We start from the raw sequence: 23,592 nt of genomic DNA on the forward strand, positions 1-23,592 counted from the left end.
TATTTATTGGTTTATTTGAATAGGGCCCGTACAAAAAACATTAAAATTATGCATTGCACAGAGTATAGCATGTGCTAATTTGCATCTCAGGTCCCTCAAAAAAACTGCCATCCCTGCTTACACTAGGTTAAAACTTGTAACTAGATTAAGTACATGCATACAAATACATACCTAACCCTGGAAACATTAATAAATTATTAAAACAAAATATAAATATCTACAGCTTTGGTTAGTCTTAAACCAGTGCTTATATCTTTGTTAAATATTTTATATCATGTACTGCTATGTTTTCAATTGGCAACATGTTCCAGACTTGGGAGACCTTTACAGAAAAAGCTATTTGATAATTTTTTTGGATATAGCATTAAAAAGGGATATCATCCAGCATTGTGTGTTAATCGTTTACTTTTCAGAGGTAATGGGAAAAAAAAAATTAACTGGGTTTTTTTCAGAAATGTTTCCTAATGAAACAATTTTTTAAAATTGCATCTACTGGTGTTTTGTTAATGAACGAATTGTGTTTTTGAACAAATCTTTCAAGTGATTGAATCATTTTCACTTCCTTTGACAGTGACATACTCATATTTTTCGTTGTAAAGCGCGTGAATGCGTACCGCCTTCAAACCCACAAAAAGCCACTACTGGCAGCACGAATACATAAACGCAGTGAATGTATTTAAAATATTCTCGTTATGAGGTCGAACCAAAGTGCACACATAATAAAAGCCCTCAGAATTTCACTTCGAACCACATACCCTTAACTTAACACCACCGGATGTTTGCTCCCACGTGAGAGAGCAGCTGACCGTTCTTGTGCTACTGCAGGAAGTGCAGCAGCATAGACAGAAAACACCAGGGTGGTGTGTTTATGCTATTGTTTTTACGTCCCGTGGTTTAACAACGTAATTTAGAGATGACTTTGGTAGTGTAAAGTTTGCCATGATCAATAGACATGAATCATGCGGTACGGTCTTTTGCGTGCTTTTACCTTTTAGAGGCCCTTTTTCTTGACAGTACATTTGCGTCTGAAGTGAAAAGCCCCAGTCTGGGAGTTGATACTATCTCTCTGAACGGCAAATGGCAGCTGCTGAACTCAAACTCATCTATTTATCTCAGTGCTGAGGTACCGGGCTGTGTTCATACTGCTCTGCAGAGTCAGGGATTCATCTCGGTACATTTAAACAGACACATTTACATTGTTTCATTCAAAGTCGTTATGAACAGTCCAAACACTGTTTTTATTCTGTGTCAACAGGACCCATATTATAGGTTTAATGACCTAGCCTACAGATGGATTTCACTTGACAACTGGACCTACACTACATCATTCTCATTACATACTAATGTTAGGTATGTCATAAACCCTCTGATTTGTACCACTCACCCAGAGCTAGAATGTCAAGTATACAATAATTACAATTCAACAAATAAAGAATTTCCAAGGTTTGTAAGTCGCAACGCATAGGTGTACTTGTCACCTGTTTTTATAAGATTAAGCCATGATAAATTAAAGGCTTTTTAACTTTTTCTACATAATTCGAGTACCTTGGAAATTCTTTATTTATTGAGTTGAACCATTCCGTACATCCAAAGAGCAGGAAGATAAGGAATTAACACCCGGTGCAGCACTTCTTTTGCATTCTCTGCTTTTAATAATTATAATCATTTAGATAAGGCCACGGGTAAAATACTACTTGTTCTTTACAGAGGGAAAGGGAAAGCCGTCCTGGTGTTTGAAGGAGTCGACACAATCTCTACCGTTTTGCTCAATGGAGTCGCCATCGGAAAGACAGACAATATGTTTCGCAGATATGTAAACAAATAACCATTTTGTGTGCAAGCACATGTTTTTCCAATTGCTCTTTGTATGTATAGTATAGTATGTTTATAGACTTGAACATAATAATAATGGTTCACCTTAAAAAGCACAAGGCTTTATTTAAATAAATAAATATTTCGTCTTCAGGATTTTGAAGTTACTGGATTGCTCAAGGATCAAGAGAATATTCTCCAGGTGTTGATTATGTCAGCTGTGACTTATGCATCTCAGAAGAGTCATGCCCACACTGAATACAGGGTTCCACCTGATTGTCCACCTCCTGTACAGAAAGGAGAGTGTCATGTTAACTTTATCCGAAAGGTAAGAACCATGATGTCACATTCATAAACACAAATAGTTCATTAGAGTAGGCTGTGATACTTTTTCTTTTGTTAAAGTACTAAGGTTAGAGGGAACCTACTATACAGTACTTTTTTTTATACTCTTCCTAGTTTAGTGTTTAATAGCTGTTTGCATGTAAACAATCTGCATAGTTACAAAGCACAAAGTCCACTACAAAGGGAGTTCATCTCTCCAACAGAAAACACTTGCCTCGAAAGGCTTGTTTGTAGTCCTGCCATTATTTTTGTAATGTAGGTACATAACTATTTAAAGGGGTCATATAATGCTACATGCTGTTTTACAAGTTGATTGTGTTTATTTATTTATTTGAATGGGACAAAGCATATTGATGAACATACAATATAAATTGACGAAATACACCGGATTTAGCACAAACCTAATTTCCATCCGTAGTCCCAGGATGGAAGTCCTAGGATGGATTATATGGAAATGTGTGTTGGCAGTGCCTGTATACAACCATCCTATAATGATAAAAATCCATCCAGTGTTTTTTGTTTATTTTTTCAATCTTCTTATGTTTTCCCTTCTCTCACATCAAGCCGTATGACATGTGGAGTCACACGGTCGAACGCCCCACTCATGATAGTTTATTGACTGCAGCGTTTCAACACAGACCCGCCCTGAGCGAGCTTTACATGTCTTTACACCATAATTTGTAAATAAATTCTTTAAAAATCAAGACAATGTGGACAATTTTCTGGATTTTTTTCTCATTCTGTCTCTCATAGTTGAAGTGTACCTATGATGAAAATTACAGGTCTCTCTTATCTTTTTAAGTGGGAGAACTTGCACAATTGGTGGCTGACTAAATACTTTTTTGCCCCACTGTATATATTTGTGTGTATATATATATATATATATATATATATATATATATATATATATATATATATATATATATATATATAATACAGAGAGAGAGAGAAATGATCATTTTAATTACTTTAATTATAATTAATGTATTTTTTTAAATAAGGTTTTTATTTTTTAAAGATATTAAATACATTGGATTTGATTTATTGTTTTGTAAATATAAACATTGCATATATGTATTGTCTTTATTTTAATTATATGAATATAAACAAATAAAATGATTGTGATTTTTTTTCTTTTTGTTTCTGTGTTTTAAGGCTCAAAGCTCATTTAGCTGGGACTGGGGTCCATCTTTCCCCACTCTGGGCATCTGGAAGGGAGTTCGGCTGGAAGTCTTCAACACTTTAAGGGTTCTAAGTTTGACCACAGTTCCAAAATATGGTACACACATATTTGCATATGAATGAGAAGGGGGTTTAGACATTAATAGAATAGTAAATTCCCATATTCTTCTCCATGTGTCTTTCTGTATTTCCCTGTATCCAGACTCAGCACATTCAAGCTGGAATGTTGAAGTGGAATTGTTCTTCGATGTTTTTGTTGCGTCTAAGGGTCTTGTCCTTCTGTCCATACCGTTATTACATTCAGAGGAATTTCAACTGTCTCTTACACCTGGGCAGAGTAGAAAGACCTTTGTCTCCCAGGTCAACCAGGTGAAATCAGTTCTTGTTTTCTTGATGATGACCATTATGAATCATATCATCCCTTATTCCTCATTTCAGATGTTATATCAAACTATATATATACATATATATATATATATATATATATATATATATATATATATATATATATATATATATATATATATATATATATATATATATATATATAAATGATAAATAATGTGTTTGTTCACTTCAAGAGTGTCAGTTTGTGGTGGCCATTTGGACATGGAGAGCAACCTCTCTATGACCTGAAGATAGATATCAACTTGGAGGTTGGAGAGACATTTAATGCTGAGCGACAGGTAACGTCTTTCACTGTTGTTCTTATTTGTTGTCTTGCTTCAGTCTGCATCGTTTCACTCTTGTGTTGGGGTGTTCTGTTTCAGGTTGCTTTCCGCACAGTGGAGTTGATCCAGGAGCCCATACCCTCCTCCCCTGGCCTCAGCTTCTACTTCCGGATTAATGGGAAACCAATTTTCCTGAAAGGTTCAAACTGGATTCCTGTTCATTCCTTTCAGGACCAGGTTACCACTGACATGTGAGAAGATTTACAGCCTACCTACAATAAAGCAAACTAGCTCAGTGGCTAGGTGAATTCTGTTTAATGTGAAATCACTTTCAAACTTTAGCCGTCTTGTCATGTTTCTGGATTGGCATTTCAGGATCACGATCCTGCTCCGGTCTGCACAGAAGGCAAATATGAATGCTTTAAGAGTGTGGGGTGGTGGAGTTTATGAGCAAGACATCTTCTACAGCCTGTGTGATATGTATGGAATCATGGTAAGCTTGTTATATAAAATCCTGTGATATAAAATCATCTGTGACTTGCTTTAAACGCAATGGATATATTTATTTGTTTGCTCTTGTTTAAGATTTGGCAGGACTTCATGTTTGCCTGTGCGCTGTACCCTACAGAGAAGGATTTTATACAGACAGTGAGAGAGGAGGTCACGCAGCAGGTTTGCATACACAATACTCTCTTAGATTCTGTGTCCACATCAAATAAATGACAAATAAAAGGGCCAATGACCTATAAGAGTGTTTGGAATAACTGTAATAACTTTTTCAAGAAAAGTTAAAATGGAATGATTCTAAAATATCATAAAACAATCATTTCCTTAAATCTTGAATAGTGTACACACTTTAATCTTTCTTTCAAAAAAAATATTTTTTTAGTACAAATATAATGATGATTCTGGAGTTTCGCACCGCAAAACATGTTTTATAACATGCATTTAGGCAATTTCATAAAATTATGTGATATTCTGAGAGGCTTATGGACCAGTCATGAAGGTCTGCAAGCTAGTGAATTAAATTATGAAAAAATGGTTTAATAACATCTTAAAATGTTCAAAAAAACATTTATTTATTATATAAATTTAAAAAACTTCAAAAAAATCTAAATGAGAAAATTTACCGTCAATAACTGAAATAAAATAACTGTAATAATTTGAAATACTGAAATGACTAAGAATTAAAAAAGAAATTACAATAAATTAAAGCTAAATAGAAATATTTATTCATTATGCAGCATGACAGTTTGATTGTTATTCCCTTCAAAAATATATGAGAATTCATTTTATTTCAAAAATTTAAAAAGCTCATTGTAGAAGAAATGTATAATATATATGTATAAATGGTAATTTTATGTATTCCTTGATTACATTTAAGAGCTGATGCTCAAAAAATGATCATCTCACTGGCCCACCAATCATTGTTTGCTCTTTTATGGATATTTATTATGTTTCAGGTACGACGGTTAAAATCTCACCCCTCTGTGGTCATCTGGAGTGGGAACAATGAGAATGAAGCTGCTATTGCTACTGACTGGTTCAACATACCTGTTGCTGAACGGCCACTGTACGTGAAAGATTATGTCAATCTGTATGTTGAGAACATCAGAGACATTGTGCTGCAGGTGAGACTGAGATGCATGCGCACAGACTTACATTAAAGTACTATCTTAAGTCGTATCAATGAATACTGTGCTTTAATTTAGGAAGACAGCACTCGTCCTTTTCTAGTGTCCAGCCCAACCAATGGGGTTGAGTCTGAGAAGGAAGGCTGGGTGGCGCATGACCCCTATGACCCCCACTTTGGAGACACTCATTATTATAGTTACTATAACAATTGCTGGGACTGGACTGCTTTCCCTCACACACGCTTTGCTTCAGAGTATGGGTTCCAGTCCTGGCCTTCATTGTCCACGCTTAGTAAGGTACTACACTTAATACTTAAAAAGTCTACCTGCTTTCTGAGGTTAAAGTTTGGAACACCAAGTTACTAGTTTACTGTTGTGACCCCAAAGCCGAGTTAGGCCGGACTAATGTCACTAGTTTTAAAGGTGAAGTGCATCCCTTTTATGCCAGTAGTGGGTAGTCCTACCCCAAATGCATGCCATTGGTTGAGCCAATTTCAACAATTCATCAGAGCACATTGTTCATAAGTACAGTAAAACTGGCCTTCATAATCTTTTATTGAAACCCTTGTGAAAAAGCAGTACACGTTTTAGAATATTTAAATAATAATAAAAAGAATACTTATGGAAAGAATAAACTTTAAGTGTGAACTGAATATAATGTTTTCAGACAATTGAATTAAATGAAAATGTATTCTAGTTTAAATTTATATTATACTATTAGCTGAACTCCCATAGTTATGTAGGACTTAAAGGGTTAGTTTAAAGGGTTAGTTCCCCCAAAAATGAAATTAATGTCATTAATGACTCACCCTAATGTCGTTCCAGACCTCCGTTCATCTTCACAACACAGTTAAGGATATTTTATATTTAGTCCGAGAGTGTATAGAAGTGTATGTACACTATACTGTCCATGTCCAGAAAGGTAATAAAAACATCATCAAAGTAGTCCATATGTGATCAGTTATCAGTTAATTAGAATCTCTTGAAGCATCGAAAATACATTTTGGTAAAATAACATTCATATGGTAATGAATCAGCGGATTGATTCATGATTCGAATCATGACTCAATCCGCTGATTCATTACAGTTTGAATCTTTATTGAATCGAGTCGTAGTTTTTGTTATTTTTGGACCAAAATGTATTTTGCTTTAAGAGATTCTAATCAACTTACTGATGTCACTTTGATGATGTTTTTATTCCCTTATAAAGTACATCTTTATATGTTATTTCAGTAATTACTAAAAAAGAATTACAAAATGTAATTACTAGTCTTTGAAATATGGTTAATATACATTAATGTAATTTAATTAAACGTTTATTTTGTGCATTTAAATATATTTGTAATAACATATTTGAATTGAAGATTCATTATAGTACATTTAAAATATATTAACGTTTAAATATCAAATAACAATATACGTTTAAAATTATAATCAAGGACTTTTACATGTTCTTTAGTATGTTAGCCAACATATCAAAATAAGTGTACTTCTTTAACACAACAAAAGATTCTTAAACCTGATGATTTAAATAGTACTGGACAGTAAAACTTTTAATTTTGTGTTAATTCAAGTACACCCAAGTGGCCCTTTATTTTATATTATTGTATCAGCACATTTAAAAAAAATATACATACTTTTAAGAATTGAAGTACACTACAAGTGCACGTTCAATACAATTAAGCGCACTTAGTTTTTAACAAGGGAATGAATGTTAAGCCCTCTTGTTTTTCAACATCTCCCCTCCAACCAGGTTTCAGTGTCTTCAGACTGGGATTTCAGCAGCAATTTCTCATCTCATCGGCAACATCATGAAGATGGAAATCAGCAGATGCTAAAGCAAGCAGAACTACATTACATTCTCCCCAACAGCACAGACCCAGTGCAGAAATACAGAGACACTATTTACATCACCCAGGTGAACACACCATATATGCATTGCAATTCAGCTTTACTTTTGCCATCACAGAATTAAATTACATTTTAAAATATAATGAAATGGAAAACTTATTTTAAATCGTAATAACATTTGTACAATTCTAATGCATTTTTGATCAAATAAACACAGCTTTGATGAGCATAAGAGACTTCTTTCAAAAACATTTAAAACAATCGTACAGACCCCAAACTTTTGAATGGCAGCATTGATAATATGTCAAATGTTTTCCTGGATATGTGCCTGATATCACACTGTTTGGTTTGAACAGGTGATGCAGGCACAGTGTGTGAAGATTCAAACAGAATTCTACCGCTGCAGCCGCAGTAACGTCATTGAGGGCAAAAGTTATACAATGGGCACTCTTTACTGGCAGCTCAATGACATCTGGCAGGGGCCATCCTGGTCCTCTGTAGGTAAATGAATGACTATAGCTGTTCGTCTATATATATAATATATATATTTTAATGGTCATTTATTGAGTATACAAAGTCAGAGTATGCTTCTTGACTGGGAAATCTCTCGCACTCTCAGAGTTTGGTGGTAAATGGAAAATGCTGCACTACTGGGCTACAGATTTTTATGCTCCTATACTCTCAGTGGGGATTGAGGATAAGGGACATCTGCTGATGTATGCCGTCTCTGACAGCCACTCTGATCAGCACAATGTCAAAGCCAAGGTAAGATGGCAATTTGACTGTTTTTTTATTTTATTTACAGTATAATTATACAAATTATATGACATTAATGACATTAATTTACATTTATAGGAATGTTTCACACTTGTAATTAAGAAGTGTGGTTAGCTCCGCTTTTTACCCAGACTCAGCACCCCAGAGTTAGCACCGTGGATAAGTTCACTTCAAAATGAACATTTCCTGATATTTTACTCACCCTCTTTTCATCCAAGGTCATCCAAAAGTATATATATATATATATATTGTTTTTCTATTTTTTCTTTTTTTTAAATGACCAATCGTTTCACTAGATAAGACCCTATTCCTCGTCTGGGATCACGCAAAGCCTCTAAGGCCTTTCAAAACATCTTTAAAACTTCATTGATTTGGACATTCAACATTTTGGTTGCAATTGAAAACCATCATGTGAAGAAAAATTCTGGAATGTTTTCCTAAAAAAAAAGACTAAAGAAAGAAAGACATAAACATCTTGGAAGGAGATTGGGGTGTGATAAATATCAGGAAATTTTCATTTTGAAATGAACTAATCCTTACACTACAGTGGTCACACTACATTTGTCGTTCCTTTGGCTGCATCTGAAAATGCAAACAAGTATTCTTTTGAATTCAGAATTCAAAGTACTAATAAAAGAGTAGGTGAAAAAGAACCCTCGCAAGCTCATGCGAAAAGTTATGCATTTCGCTGCATTCAAAAGTCCACTTTTGGTGAACTCTGACCTGTGAATTCGCATCACCTGAAGACGTGATTTGATATGGTTGAATTAAAAGAAAACATACTTTTGCAATAAAGTCAAGTAGGTTGTATATTTTTACATTTTGAATATATTACTAATTGTTATATGTTGAATTCAGTGTGATGATTAATCATGACTGTTGCAGTGTGGTGGAAATTTCATGTGCTAAAAGTATAGTGTTACCGCTGCTTTAAAATGTCTCAATGCTTTGTAACCAAGACCCAATCACATGTCTCATATTCACATGCTTTGGACAGTCGCAGATTTGTCATATGTAGATCAATAAAATCGAAATATTCCCCAGAACCCCCCTAACTAATTTGAGGCAGCACTGATTTTGACTTTTTATTATTATTTAGCACTGACTTGACCCTACGGCCCTGCGTGCAGCGTTCGTCCAATCAATGACATTGACAGCAAATATGCAAATAAGAACTTTAACCCAGGGTTGAGGAACGTATAGAGTGAAACATCAGTTTATATATAACCAGGATTAATTTTAAACCCCGGGTAAATTATGAACAGTGTGAAACTCGAAGCAAGAAAACCCAGGGTTAAATTTTCAAGTGAGAAAAACCCTATACTTCATTCTTAATTTTTGAGAGTGAATTAGTAAATCATTCAGTTGTGGGCAAACCACATCTAGTACTATAGCGTAAAAATGCTTTTATTTTTGTGCTTACTTTCATTAGTACATTTTATGAATTTTGATTAATATTTGTCATGTTATATGTATGTTCACACAGGTGAAATTATACAGCTGGAGCAGCTTTAATGCTGTGTGCTCTTTAGAGTCTAATGTGACTACAATAAAAGCAGGAGGGAGCACCCTTGTGTTTCAGCATCCTATTTCTGCTCTCCTGACACAATGTGGGAACTGCACACGGCGCTCCTGCATCGTCACCTTTCATCTCAGTAGCCCGGAAGGTCAAATGATCAGCCCTCACAATCACATATTCCTTAGCTCTCCACGACTTGCAGAAGGTTTACAGAAACCCAACATCACGGTGAGAGACACATTCTCAACACACACCATTCACTAATGCACTCGCTTCTGCGAATTCACTTATTTACTACATTCCTAAAATGTGTTTCTTCACAGAGATGTTACTGAATGTAAATTACATCTGGTGCTTTTTCTTAGGACAACGAATCCCTCATTTGACCTGACAGGTTTTTTTTTATTTGTGTATTGCAGTTTACTGTAAAGGATGATGGAATTGTTCAGAACTTTGTCGTGACTCTCTACTGCTCCTTTCCTGCTCTCTATGTTTGGCTGGATGTTGATGATGTTCCCGGTCACTTTAATGTCAATGGCTTCCTGATGCTGTCTAAAAAATCCACAGTTACTTTTGGAGCATGGAGACCCACCACTGCTGGAGAAATCACTGCCAATTTACATATCACATCTCTCAGAGATGTCTACTGATTTTATGATGCCTCTAGATTCTCTGATGGAAAGCTTCTCCATAATCTTCTATACAAAATGAAATGTATAAAAGTTTACAGGGCACTTTGTACTGTACTCAGGATGGCCCTGATAAAAAAAATGATGAATAAATACTATAACAAATGTATTACTTATTGTTAATGTTAGTTAACGAATTAACTTATTGTAAAGTGTCACCTTTACTTGGAACGGATTATATATATATATATATATATATATATATATATATATATATATATATATATATATATTAGGCTTGGGCGGTAATACGGTAAAATGGTATACCGCGGGATCTAAAAATAGCAACGGTATCAGTTTCAATACCGTCAAACCGTCAAAAAAACAAAAAACAGATCAACTTACATATTGCTGATCAACAATTAATTATTAAATATTTAATAAGTTGAACTAATTAAACTATTTACATATTAAATACTATTTATTTATTAAATGCCTAAATATGTGTATGCGTTGTTGTGACAGCGTGGAAGAGAGAGAGAGAGAGAGAGAGAGAGAGAGAGAGAGAGAGAGAGAGAGAGAGAGAGGAAAAGACGGCGAGTCGGGCACTGAGTTATTCAGTCTCGAAAAAGAACACAACTTCTGCAGTTTGGAAGTATTTTGGGTTTTGACGGTAAATACAGACGAGGCAATTTGCAAATTGTGCAACAAAAAGATGACCGCGAGAGATGGAAATACCTTGAACCTAAGGGCGCATATCCGAAACCACCATCCACTCACTGCTGCGTGGATGAAAAACCGAGCGCACCCTCGGACTATGCTGTAATATTGCCTTTTGTCACACAGCTGGCAATGTAAGCAATAAGCATGAACTCCACAAAAATCAAGTGGACATGGGACTCACAAAAAAAAAAGTCAATTGTCTGACAATTGTCTCATAACGGTAAGCATAAAACGTGCAGAGAGTTTCTCAGGGGCAGGGGCTCAAATGTAAAAAATAAAATAAAAATATAGGCCTATATATATATATATATATATATATATATATATATATATATATATATATATATATATAAGCCAAGCCAACAGTTTGTTGACGCTGTCTGAGCCTTACATCATAATGTTTTAATTATTCACGGTAATACCGTATACCAAGGTAAAATAGGGAGGAGGTTTGACGGTATCAAAATTTGGATACCGCCCAAGCCTAATATATATATATATATATATATATATATATATATATATATATATATATATATATATATATATATATATCTTCTAACTATAGAAAAACCTTTGTGGAATGTATCCATTTTTTAAAACACAAAGTCATGATTGGTCAGTAAAATAGGCTTCATTGAGAAATATTGGGCAAATATTGGGATTCTGTTCTTTTTAATGGCTGTAACTTCCTTATACCTTGAGATAGCGTGAAAGTTACTCAAGTCAGACCTGAAAACGTTGCAAGAGAGTCTGGAAAAGCGTAAACAAAGACGTCATTGACACAGGGAGTGAGGGCTAGCTGGCTTGTAAGCAGTGGTTGAGCAGTAGCTTGTCGCGCGGTTCTTTGACCTTCAGTGGTGGCGTATGGAAGGGGCGCGTCAGAGGTGTAGCTACTATCACTGATTTACTCTGATTAGTAAAACAGATATATTTGTTACTCCCACCCCACGTCCGCGATATTGCAAATCATTCCCGAAAAGGAAATGAAACAATTAGGTTTCCCCCTCCGCCTTGACCGTCGACTGCATTAAACTTGTTCTCGGTAAAGTTATTCATATCTAAAGGATAGAAATATGGAGGAACTTTTTTTCCAAAATGTTTTGCGATTCTACGGTGAAAATAATTCGCTGTCCACGGGAAACCTGGAGAACTTTCTGCACCTCATTACCAGCCGCCGCGCGGCATCTGTGGATGATGACGCCAACCCGCTGAAGAACACACAGGTATGGAAATGTGTGTCCATCTCATATTTTTCATTTCACTTTTTCTGCTACTTTCTTCTTCCATTAGGCTATTTCACAACATGTTTTACATGTATCAGAGTATCAGTCTGAATACGGTTTACCATTTATGGAATGATTAAGCTTAGAAAATTATTTAGTTTTTGTTGAAGATGATTTCATTTAGGCTACTGCTTGGCTAGTAGTGGGACTAAAAAATAGGAACCTGTTTTTACGTTGCATGATAAGTCGACTCATCATGCAACGGAAAACAGGTTCCTATTTTTTCCCCCCTTAAGGAATAACGTTAAATGTTTCAGTTTTTGTTGTCCCCGCTTCCTTTTTGTTAGCCTTTAAAAATCCTGCATTTTGGCCTGTTTTTTTATTAAAAACCTTCAAGGATTTGTCTCTTGGGTGTTATACATTATATTATTTATTTATTTTTACTTTTTTGTGTATGTCTTTTATTTTTGTGATTCTTTAGGTGTGTTTTATGTTGTTTTGTATTGTTCAAAATCAGAATAAAATACTTAAAAAAAATAGAATTTTGTAAAATATAGCATCCATTTAACTTAAATTAATGACTATGAAAAGAAGAACATAAGCATATAGAGATATAGGTTATATAGATATATGTTTAACTTATGGATAAATACTGATCTATTACAGATTATTTTATGTAATTTATTTCAATAAAACATTTATTTATTTTTTTAAATTACATTGTTATTATAATTATTATAATAATGTTCTTAATGAACGTAGGGGGGGACTGAGTCTATAAAGGTTGAAACCCTGAATAAATGAACTACAAAATGTTGCAAGTCACACTTTATATTTGTATCTGATGTTGCTAGTAATAGGACCTACTTTGAATGAAAAATGTTTTGGCTGATGTCCTTTTACACTTTTCTTGGTAGTGTTCATCTTTGTCAGAGTTGCTGTCTGCCTTTGGTTTGGGTAATGCTTCTGTGGTCAATCCCAATGATCTGGAGTTGATGTGTCCAGCTATTCTCAATCAGGTCCTGCTCCCTGCTTGTCCTTCCTTCTTGCCCTCAAACCATAATGAATCTGCTTCATTACCTGATCACAAAGGTGAGTTTGATTAACGCAAACCCTTTCAGTTTAGTGAAAGTGGCAAACAGATTGTATGGTGTCTTGAATTAATTTTTTTTTTTTTTTTTTTCTTTTTTTTTTTTTTTTTTGAGCAACGAGGAAATATGCAATCTGATATCAGTTGGGAGTTACAGATTAGTAGCCTATTTGTTTTGAGTTTGAAAAGTGTATTTATAGTACAGTATGTTTTTTTGTCTGTGGTTGGAAACTTATGAATCATGATGGTTAAGTTAATATTCTTATCATTCACATTTGATCACAGATTCTTTTGACCCATCATCACATTGTTGATTCACGCAATGTGAATCAGATCTTATTTTGTTGAAAGGATCTGAACTTTTACAGCATCAGTTTCTCATTTCACATGCAGGAAAAAAAAAACTCTTTGTCTGATCCCATTTCATATGGTAATGATGTCCTCACTGTACAAGAGATAGTGTTTTACTTTACTGCATCCCAATAGAGAAACTTAATTCACTTTCATAATAAAATTAGGTTTCCGTATTGGGATAGAACAAGTTGCGTCATAAGTTAAATCTACAATTGTTTTTGTTTTTTTCGATTCTTGAATTGAACTAATGAAAATATTTTCTGTATGCCTTAACTGTATGTAAATTCATTCCTCAACTCTGTTTCCTCTTTCCTGTAGTTTGGGGTTATGGGTTCTTGGCTGTGACTGTGATAAACTTGGCAGCTCTGATGGGTTTATTTCTAGTGCCCTTGACGAAGAAAACATATTTTCCAAAAGTCTTGACGTACTTCATTGGACTGGCCATTGGGACACTGTTTTCAAATGCTGTACTGCAACTTATCCCAGAGGTAATTTGTAATATAGTGAGATCATGAGATGATATATGACAGAAAAAAATGCTTACAAAAGTTACAAAAGCAGTCATAAATAAATGACTCAAAATCTTCATGCATGCAGTCCTAATTGTTTTTTTTGTTTGTTTTTGGCAGGCACTTGGTTTAGATCCCAGAGATGATGACTATGTGCTGAACGTAGTTGGTATTTTTGGCGGGTTTTACATTTTGTTCTTTACTGAACGAGTTTTAAAGATGGTACTGAAAGCAGATACAGAGGTAAGAGCTTAGACGGGTTTGGACATTGTTAACTTGAACAGACTGAGCTGGTTTTTGACCTCAACTTAATGGTTCACCTCTCCTGCAGCTCGGACACAGTCATTTCCCCCCCCTGCAGTCATCTGATGTCAGTATGTCCACATTTAGCAATGACATCGTCATAAGCAACATCAGCAGTGACATCATTACAAACAACACTAATCATGAAATTAACTATATCAATGAAAAGTCCAACAACCCACATGAGAGTCCAGCTGTTGAACAGGTAACACACAAAATTCATTTGTTTATAATTATAATGTACAAAGTCTACCCTATGCGAGCAAAGACGGTAAGTCCAATGCGATAACATTAAATAGCATTTTCAGGAAAAAGAAAATCCTCTCCAGGTCAACGTGACTAGAACACAACATGAGGTTCAAACAAGAATAAACATGTATGATTATAAACCATTTCCCTGATAGTACTTAGAGATGTTTACCAGATTCTCCCGATATTGTGCATGATTTCCTGATGTTGCAAAGGTACAATAAATATTAAACAATTAAAGATTATTGATTTACAGAACATTATTGATCTGGCATGCAGTAAAATGAGTTCTTGCGATACAGGACAGTGGAATGAAAAAACAGCAGTGGCCAAATACGGCCATATAGCGCATGTTTACAATGAAAAACAGTGGAACAGTGGTCTTTTGCAGAGTCTCACGCATGACGTAGCATTCCAAAATTGCCATTTTAAGTTTAGATATAAACTCATAATTACGAGATATAGGGCCCTATCATACACTCGGTGCAATGCGATGCCAGGCACGATGCAAGTGTTTTTTGCTAGTTTCAGGCAGAAGCACTTATGATTTTCACGGCCATTTTTGTTTAAATAGCAAATGCACTTGCTCCCATCTGTTCGCTGGTCTAAAAACGCATTGTTGGCGCGTTGCTATTTTTTGTGTTATTTAATGAGAGCGTTAGTAATATGTGCCTATAGGCGGAAGCACAACGTGTATGTGTACTGCTCCGCTTATTACACACATAGGGACACATAGGGGCAGCAGCACACAGACATTTTTAAGTATTAAAGGTGCCCTAGAATGACTTGAAACAATATTTTAAATTGTTCTCTAATATCTACATATAGGGTATGCAACTTATTTAAGGGTTAAAATTGTCCAGATATGGTTTTAATTTCCATTTACAATCGCAGAAATTGTCTATAGGATGTAATGGTCTGTTTTTCCCTTATTTGGAAAGGTCATGAATATTAATGTTGAGTTCGGCTCTGATTGGCTGTTTCTCTGTGGCTCATTTCAATGACAGAAACACATCTACCGTATACTGTCTATCATGGAGAGATTATGCATCCAACCTTATGGTTGAGCCTACATTATACTTCAGCCTACATTTACATGTTAACTCATATCGTCAGCAGTCACAACTTTGTTTTTAACATTTAAAAAACATTTTAATCACTGTAATGCGTCACCGTTTGATTTTACAATGATAGCTTCTTCACTTTGAATCACAAACTCTAAACAGCGAACTGGGTAACGTTAGCGTACAAATATGTTGTTTGTAGCCTACAGGGGGGTTTTTGTTGTTGTTTTTTTTACAAATTGCCGATGCCTTGTCAAATTACTACCGCTTCAACTTAAGTGGTGGAGATGACGTTAGCTAGAAGGATCGAGTGAACAATCTCTGTAAGCAAATAAATTAACATAGTTAACGTTAGCACCTGAGTTATGTGTTGTTGATGAAAATAGCCTATAGGCTAAATTATAATTCTATCCGACAAAGGGGGTTTCCATATGTATCAACGGTTATATTTTGTTGATTTGTATGACAGCACTGGCAGGAAATAATATTAAGGGTATGAAAAGTCCCCATGTCCCCTGCACAGCCTGGAACATAACCTCTATTTCCATGATCTGCCATTTTCGCTATCCTCGCGTGACGCATGTGCTGCCATATACAAATGTTGGGGGCATACATATTAATGATCCCCAGTGATTGCGTCACAGTTGGCGTTCGCCTGAAAATCAGTTTTTCCGTGTTTTTTTTCACAAACAAGATTTACATAATATGAAGGAGGAAATAATGGTGTTTAAGACTCACTGTATGTGATGTCCATGTACTGAACTATTATTATTCAACTATGCCATGGTTAATTCAATTTTTAAGTCTAGGGCTAATTCTCATACCTTTAAAAATAAATGGATTCCTCTCTGGAGAAGTGTTTAGTCTTTCTGCTCGCATATTCCCTCATGTAATAAGAATCCGCCATGGTACAAGCGCAACTGGGTTTTAAAGGGAATGGGAGATGACACTCTGATTAGTTTATTGAACATTACACCAAAACACACCCATGGCTAGGGTACAACCGTTTTGGATGTTTTCCCTTGATACACACGCTCTAAGCGCGTCTGTGCCGTTCGCTTCAGACCATACGTTCAGATTTTTAGAATAGGGCCCAAAAAATTTAAAATTGAGAAAAAAAATCAGAATTGTGAGAAGTCGCAAAACACGTTCTATGTGAACGTATTTGGTGAGAGAACGGCCTCTAACCAAGTCTATTTTGTGTTGCATTTGTGCAGAATGCTTGCATTTTACAAACTTGTCGCTGGCTTAAAGGGGATGGAATGTCTAATATAAAGACTGTGGCATGGATGATCACGGTCAGTGATGCCGTGCATAACTTCATAGATGGTGTGGCCATTGGAGCATCATTCACAGTCTCTCTACTCACTGGCTTCAGCACTTCTATTGCCATCTTCTGTGAAGAGTTCCCTCATGAGCTAGGTAAAACAAAGCATAGAGACCTATCATCAAATGGAAAAAAAAAAATGTATGGAATTTTTAAGTCAGATTTTCTCTCTCTCTCTCTCTCTCTCTCTCTCTCTCTCTCTCTCTCTCTCTCTCTCTCTCTCTCTCTCTCTCTCTCTCTGTAGGTGATTTTGTGATTTTGTTGAACTCGGGCATGAACGTTGGTCAGGCTTTGTGTTTTAACTTGCTGTCATCGATGAGCTGTTATCTGGGTCTTGCCTTGGGGATCCTGCTGGGCAGCAGTTTTGCTCCAAATGCAATATTTGCCATTGCTGGAGGAATGTTCCTCTACATCTCTCTTGCAGACATGGTGAGACATCTTACTCTACTTCTAAAATGTTCAAATGAGTTACAATAATGACTGTCAGACTGTACATCATCCCACTTATTAAAACTCAGCATAAAACATCACCATGAAATATTGATTTGAATTGAAATCATTTTATAATCTTATCCACAACTGCAGTGTACAAAACAACTTGCCTGCATCCGAAATCGCATACTCTCATCAGCAGGTACTTATTTTGAATAAGTAATTACTTTACAGCCACTAAAAAGTATATTCTATATAGTATGAACGTGTGTAGTATGACTATAATCTGGATTTACTACATTCGCCATGTTGCCCTTATCACGTGACCTCCCAGCGTCGGTTGTCATGTCACCGCTATTCACAAATCCTCTCCCATGGCCTCATGGGATAGTGAAGCGTCTATCATACACACACTTCAGAATCTCGCCGGAAGATGTAGGTCAGCCGGGTGCTTTTTGCCTACTCTTTAATAAGTACTGTGAATTTAGTCATGTGTCTTTTGTCACATACTGCTTTTTGCCTACTATATAGTCTGGATACTAGGGAATAATGCAATTATAGCCAAAGCCCTGGAGTGAAAACAAATCAGGTCCTCCCTTGAAATCAGGTCTCCAGGACCCCAAACAATCCCATTAGCTCAAAGAACTTTTAATAGGTTCCCTCTTTAGTGCCTGATTATAATTCCTATAAAAATCACGTTATATGTCGTTGGAGGTATGTTTTAATGACCATTGAATGTCCATTTTTAGTTAGCTTAAAGGGATAGTTCACCCAAAAATTAAAATGTTATGTTTATCTGCTTACCCCCAGGGTATCCAAGATGTAGGTGTGTTTGTTTCTTTAATAGAACACAAATGAAGATTTTTAAATCAAACGGTAGAATGCATGTCAATGGGGTGTATTTCTATAAAGCAACTATGAAAGTAAAAAAAAAAACAGACGTACGAATCCATATTAAACTATACGGCTCGTGACGATACATTGATGTCTCAAGACATGAAACGATCGGTTTCTGTGAGAAACCCAACAGTATTTTTTTTTTTTTTTTAACCAGACAAATCTCATCTAATATTCCCAACACCATTACTTCTGGCAAAGAAGGTAAAAAACCTGACACGATCATATATACAGTGCCTTGCGAAAGTATTCGGCCCCCTTGAACTTTGCAACCTTTTGCCACATTTCAGGCTTCAAACATAACGATATGAAACTGTAATTTTTTGTGAAGAATCAACAACAAGTGGGACACAATCATGAAGTGGAATGAAATTTATTGGATATTTCAAACTTTTTTAACAAATCAAAAACTGAAAACTTGGGCGTGCAAAATTATTCGGCCCCGTTAAGTTAACACTTTGTAGCACCACCTTTTGCTGCGATTACGGCTGTAAGTCGATTGGGGTAAGTCTCATCAGTTTTGCACATCGAGAGACTGAAATTATTGCCCATTCCTCCTTGCAGAACAGCTCGAGCTCAGTGAGATTGGATAGAGAGCGTTTGTGAACAGCAGTTTTCAGTTCTTTCCACAGTTTCTCGATTGGATTCAGGTCTGGACTTTGACTTGGCCATTCTAACACGTGGATATGTTTATTTTTGAACCATTCCCTTGTAGATTTTGCTTTATGTTTTGGATCATTGTCTTGTTGGAAGACAAATCTCTGTCCCAGTCTCAGGTCTTTTGCAGACTCCATCAGGTTTTCTTCCAGAATGGTCCTGTATTTGGCTCCATCCATCTTCTCATCAATTTTAACCATCTTCCCTGTCCCTGCTGAAGAAAAGCAGGCCCAAACCATGACTTGGCTTTTACGCCAAACATAACCTTTTCCATTTCTGCCAAAAAATTTAATTTTGGTTTCATCTGACCAGGGCACCTTCTTCCACAGGTTTGGTGTGTCTCCCAGGTGGCTTGTGGCAAACTTTAAACAACACTTTTTATGGATATCGGCTTTCTTCTTGCCACTCTTCCATAAAGGCCAGAATTGTACAGTATACGACTGAATGTTGTCCTATGGACAGAGTCTTCCGCCTCAGCTGTAGATCTCTGCAGTTCATCCAGAGTGATCATGGGCCTCTTGGCTGCATCTCTGATCAGTCTTCTCCTTCTATGAGCTGAAAGTTAAAGGGACGGCCAGGTCTTGGTAGATTTGCAGTGGTCTGATACTCCTTCCATTTCAATATTATCGCTTGCACAGTGCTCCTTGGGATGTTTAAAGCTTGGTAACTTTAAATCTTTTTGTATCCAAATCCGGCTTTAAACTTCTCCACAACAGTATCTCGGACCTGCCTGGTGTGTTCCTTGTTCTTCATGATTCTCTCTGCACTTTAAACGGACCTCTGAGACTATCACAGTGCAGGTGCATTTATACGGAGACTTGATTGCACACTTGAGGTGTGATTGAGGTAGATTATATTTATCATCATTAGTCATTTAGGCCAACATTGGATCATCCTCACTGAACTTCTGGAGAGAGTTTGCTGCACTGAAAGTAAAGGGACCAAATAATTTTGCACGCCCAATTTTTCAGTTTTTGATTTGTTAAAAAAGTTTGAAATATTCAATACATTTCATTCCACTTCATGATTGTGTCCTACTTGTTGTTGATTCTTCACAAAAAATTACAGTTTTATATCTTTATGTTTGAAGCTTGAAATGTCGCAAAATGTCGCAAAGTTCAAGGGGGCCGAATACTTTCGCAAGGCACTGTATGTGTGTGTGTGTATATATATATATATGTGTGTGTGTGTGTATGTATGTATATATATATATATATATATATATATATATATACATATATACATATTAGTGCCTGCGTGGATCGGTCAAATGAGGAAATGAGGCATCTATGTATACATGTCTATGATCGCTCTGTTGTTTGGACCTTCTTCGGTGGAAGTAATGGCTTTGGGAAACTGGATGAGATTCGTCTGATATGAGGTTAAATAAAATACCATAAATAGTGTTTGGTTTCTTGCAGAAACCAATTGTTTTGTGTCTTAAGACATCAATGTGTCGTCATGAGCCGCAGGGTTTAATATGGATTCGTATGTCTGTGTGCTTTTACTCTCATAGTGGCTCTCATATAAAACACCCCATTGACATGCATTATACGAGCAACGGTTGGAGTTAAAAAGCTTAATTTGTGTTCTACTGAAGAAACAAACACACCTACATCTTAGATGCCCTGGGGGTAAGCAGATACACATCAAATTTTTGTTTTTGGGTGAACTATCCCTTTAAGTACTAGCATAACATACAAATACCCGATTAGCCTGATAGCTTATTGCTTATACACCATGCATTTGTGCACATTTGCATTATTTGACACCATGCAATAAAAGAAACACTGCAACAATATTATGGTGATATTAATACTAAAGACGTCTACGATCATTTTCACTACAAACAATAACTGAAATGCAAGATGGTGCCAAGAATGAGCAAGTCTGTGATGTGAAATGTGACATGAAAGTAGCACTGGTTTCAGTTACCCAGATGAGCAAACAGTGTTGTCATGGCTGACAGTAAAAATTGCCCAAAAAGGCCATGACTGATCAGAATCAAGTATTCCAGAAAGCCTCTTTAAATGTCTAATCACAGTGCTGTTTTTCCAGTTCCCAGAGATGAACAGTATCATGGCAGCGCATACCAAAGACTATCGAGGAAGGGTCGTGTTCTTCCTGATCCAAAATGCTGGGCTGTTCACCGGATTCACTATAATTCTGCTTATTACCCTGTTTGCTGGAGATATCAATCTGGGGTAGAAAGAAATAATTGAATGAAAATGAAGCAAAACAAAGAACAGTTGTTTTCAGTGCCAGAAACCAAAAACTTGAGACGGACATGGAGTTTTGTCATATTGTTTAAAGAGATTTTTTTGTGTGATTTAAGTGTTAGTGTCCGATGTGAGCTGGCAACAATACCCCACTGTGTGGGGAGGAATTCCTCAGTGGCTGTGGCAGCCTAGCACAGAGTATCTGAGCAGCTTTGTAGTCCAAATGCCAATGCTACAGCACCTTTTGTGTGAGACTCTGTATCATGTTTACACAGTCTTTAACTAAAGGACATCAAGGAAGAGATGTGTGTCTTTTCTACAGCTTGTTCCATTGGGGGGGAAGAATCAGTGTATTTAAACCTTATTTCCATCTATGTGTATGAGATAGAATGGGGTTTCAAACTGGGTTCTGTCATGCAAAATGTATTTGGGGAAATCCATTTGAACTTTTAGAATTAAAATCCACGTATATTTGTCAAAGTATTTACTTCGATGTGTGGGTGTGTGTGTGTGTGTCCACATCAGGATACTGCAGTTATGTTTTTACAATGTTTTTTTGCTACACTGACCTCCTGATAAGAGTCATTAAATATTTATAACATAAGGAAACAAATTGGGCACAATTGTAATCTAAACCTGAAAGTGTTGTTACTGATAAGGCTAAGTAAACCTGGACAAACAGGAAGTAAATGTTCAGATGTGATTTGTGAGTAGTGGAACAAGGTTCATTTGGTGATAGAATATTATGACAGGGTTTAGTATGATGGGTTCATTTCAGCTATATTTAGGAAGCTGCATGAACTGAAATCATGTTAGGGAAACCCAGAGTTTCACTAAAACTGTTCTCATCATGTGTCAGCACAACTCTGGAAATGGTTTCAAATGCAGTGGCATTGAGAATAATGACAATGGCAGAGAAGGAAAACTGGTCAGACAGTCATTTAAACAGAACATTGTAGTTTGCTTAAAGTAAAACTAATTCAGATCACAACATCAATAATTAATTCGCCACTCACGTTTAAAGACCAAGTTGATGGGGCTTTTTCTGTTACTGCCCCCACAGAGTGGAATGACATTGCATTATATATAAGAACTATATATATTTAATGTAATCTGACTGAGACACATTTTTTATTTGTTGGCTTTTGATATTATTTGAGATATGAAGTGATATTGTGTGTTACTATATGTTTTTGTATATTGTATTTTTGGTCTGTTGTTTGTAAATCCACACTATAAAAAATATTTTTTTTAAACAACAACAGTTTGAAAAAAATCAGTTATGACAACAAATCATGTTCAACCAATAAATTATATTGAGTTAATTAACTTAATTTGTTACATAAACACACATTAGGTTGAGTATTAAAAAACAATTAAGTAAAACTACATAAGCCCTGGAACGGCTTAATCACCTATTTTAGTTCAAATCCACAGTTAGCATAGCAAACATATTTAGCATGTTAATGTTAAATTAAGAAAAAATGAGTTGTTGCTTATTGAACCAATGTAGTGTTTACCTTCAGAAAGTCTCTTTAGCACAATGGTAACCTCAGAAACTTCACCATGACAGAAATGCTGGGAACTATAAAAACACTACCCAGTCAAGATAATTTAATTTAGTTTCTACAACTTTTGTTTTTTTTTCTAATGATCAATATTATCAATATAACTCAACAAAATAATGTTTGCAACCTAAAAGGTTGAATTAAATCACTAAATTATATATTTTTTAACTTGCAAACATTGTGGTAACAGCTTGCCTGCATTAATTTTTAGAGTGTAAAAATAAAAATGTCTTGCTGTCAACTATCCACTGCATGTCCTACAATGATAGCTATTGCTTCTGCTTGAGATTGTGTTGCTATACAAAACTATAATTTGAACTTTTAAAATAAATGTTTGTAAGACTTAAAATTTAACAGCAATTCACACACACACACACACACACACACACACACACACACACACACACACACACACACACACACACACACACACACACAAAGATTTCTATCACCATATTTCCCTTTTTTGTGTCCACTAAACGGCGCTAGTGTTCATATGATTAGAGACTTTAGACAATGATACTTTCGACCATTAGTGAATTTCAGATTAGACA

The 23,592-nt window shown here is 35.7% G+C and overlaps 2 protein-coding genes across 3 annotated transcripts; both read left to right on the forward strand.

Moving 5' to 3' along the window:
* The first annotated feature begins 806 nt into the window (after nt 1-806).
* Nucleotides 807-10,589, forward strand: manba (mannosidase, beta A, lysosomal). Of its 2 annotated transcripts, XM_067420872.1 has the most exons (17): nt 807-1,171; nt 1,256-1,350; nt 1,708-1,813; nt 1,967-2,140; nt 3,313-3,436; nt 3,542-3,708; nt 3,921-4,025; nt 4,110-4,261; nt 4,386-4,503; nt 4,596-4,682; nt 5,474-5,641; nt 5,723-5,941; nt 7,398-7,562; nt 7,852-7,996; nt 8,115-8,260; nt 9,759-10,019; nt 10,211-10,589. In XM_067420872.1, the coding sequence occupies exons 1-17, from the start codon at nt 953-955 to the stop codon at nt 10,439-10,441; spliced, it is 2,682 nt and encodes an 893-aa protein (XP_067276973.1). In that variant the 5' UTR covers nt 807-952; the 3' UTR covers nt 10,442-10,589. The 2 variants fall into 2 exon arrangements, with proteins under 2 accessions (XP_067276973.1, XP_067276974.1); XM_067420873.1 differs by lacking the exons at nt 807-1,171; nt 1,708-1,813 and having other exon boundaries at nt 1,266-1,350.
* A 1,129-nt stretch (nt 10,590-11,718) lies between these two features.
* On the forward strand, nt 11,719-22,697 carry slc39a8 (solute carrier family 39 member 8). The gene is made up of 8 exons (XM_067421943.1): nt 11,719-12,369; nt 13,287-13,461; nt 14,132-14,301; nt 14,443-14,565; nt 14,654-14,830; nt 17,156-17,360; nt 17,510-17,694; nt 21,310-22,697. Exons 1-8 carry the CDS (start codon nt 12,220-12,222, stop codon nt 21,457-21,459), a joined length of 1,335 nt encoding a protein of 444 aa, XP_067278044.1. The 5' UTR covers nt 11,719-12,219; the 3' UTR covers nt 21,460-22,697.
* The last annotated feature ends 895 nt before the right edge of the window (nt 22,698-23,592 follow it).

This window comes from Pseudorasbora parva, chromosome 17 (genome assembly GCF_024679245.1).
Source record: "Pseudorasbora parva isolate DD20220531a chromosome 17, ASM2467924v1, whole genome shotgun sequence".
In the NCBI taxonomy this organism is placed as follows: Eukaryota; Metazoa; Chordata; class Actinopteri; order Cypriniformes; family Gobionidae; genus Pseudorasbora; species Pseudorasbora parva.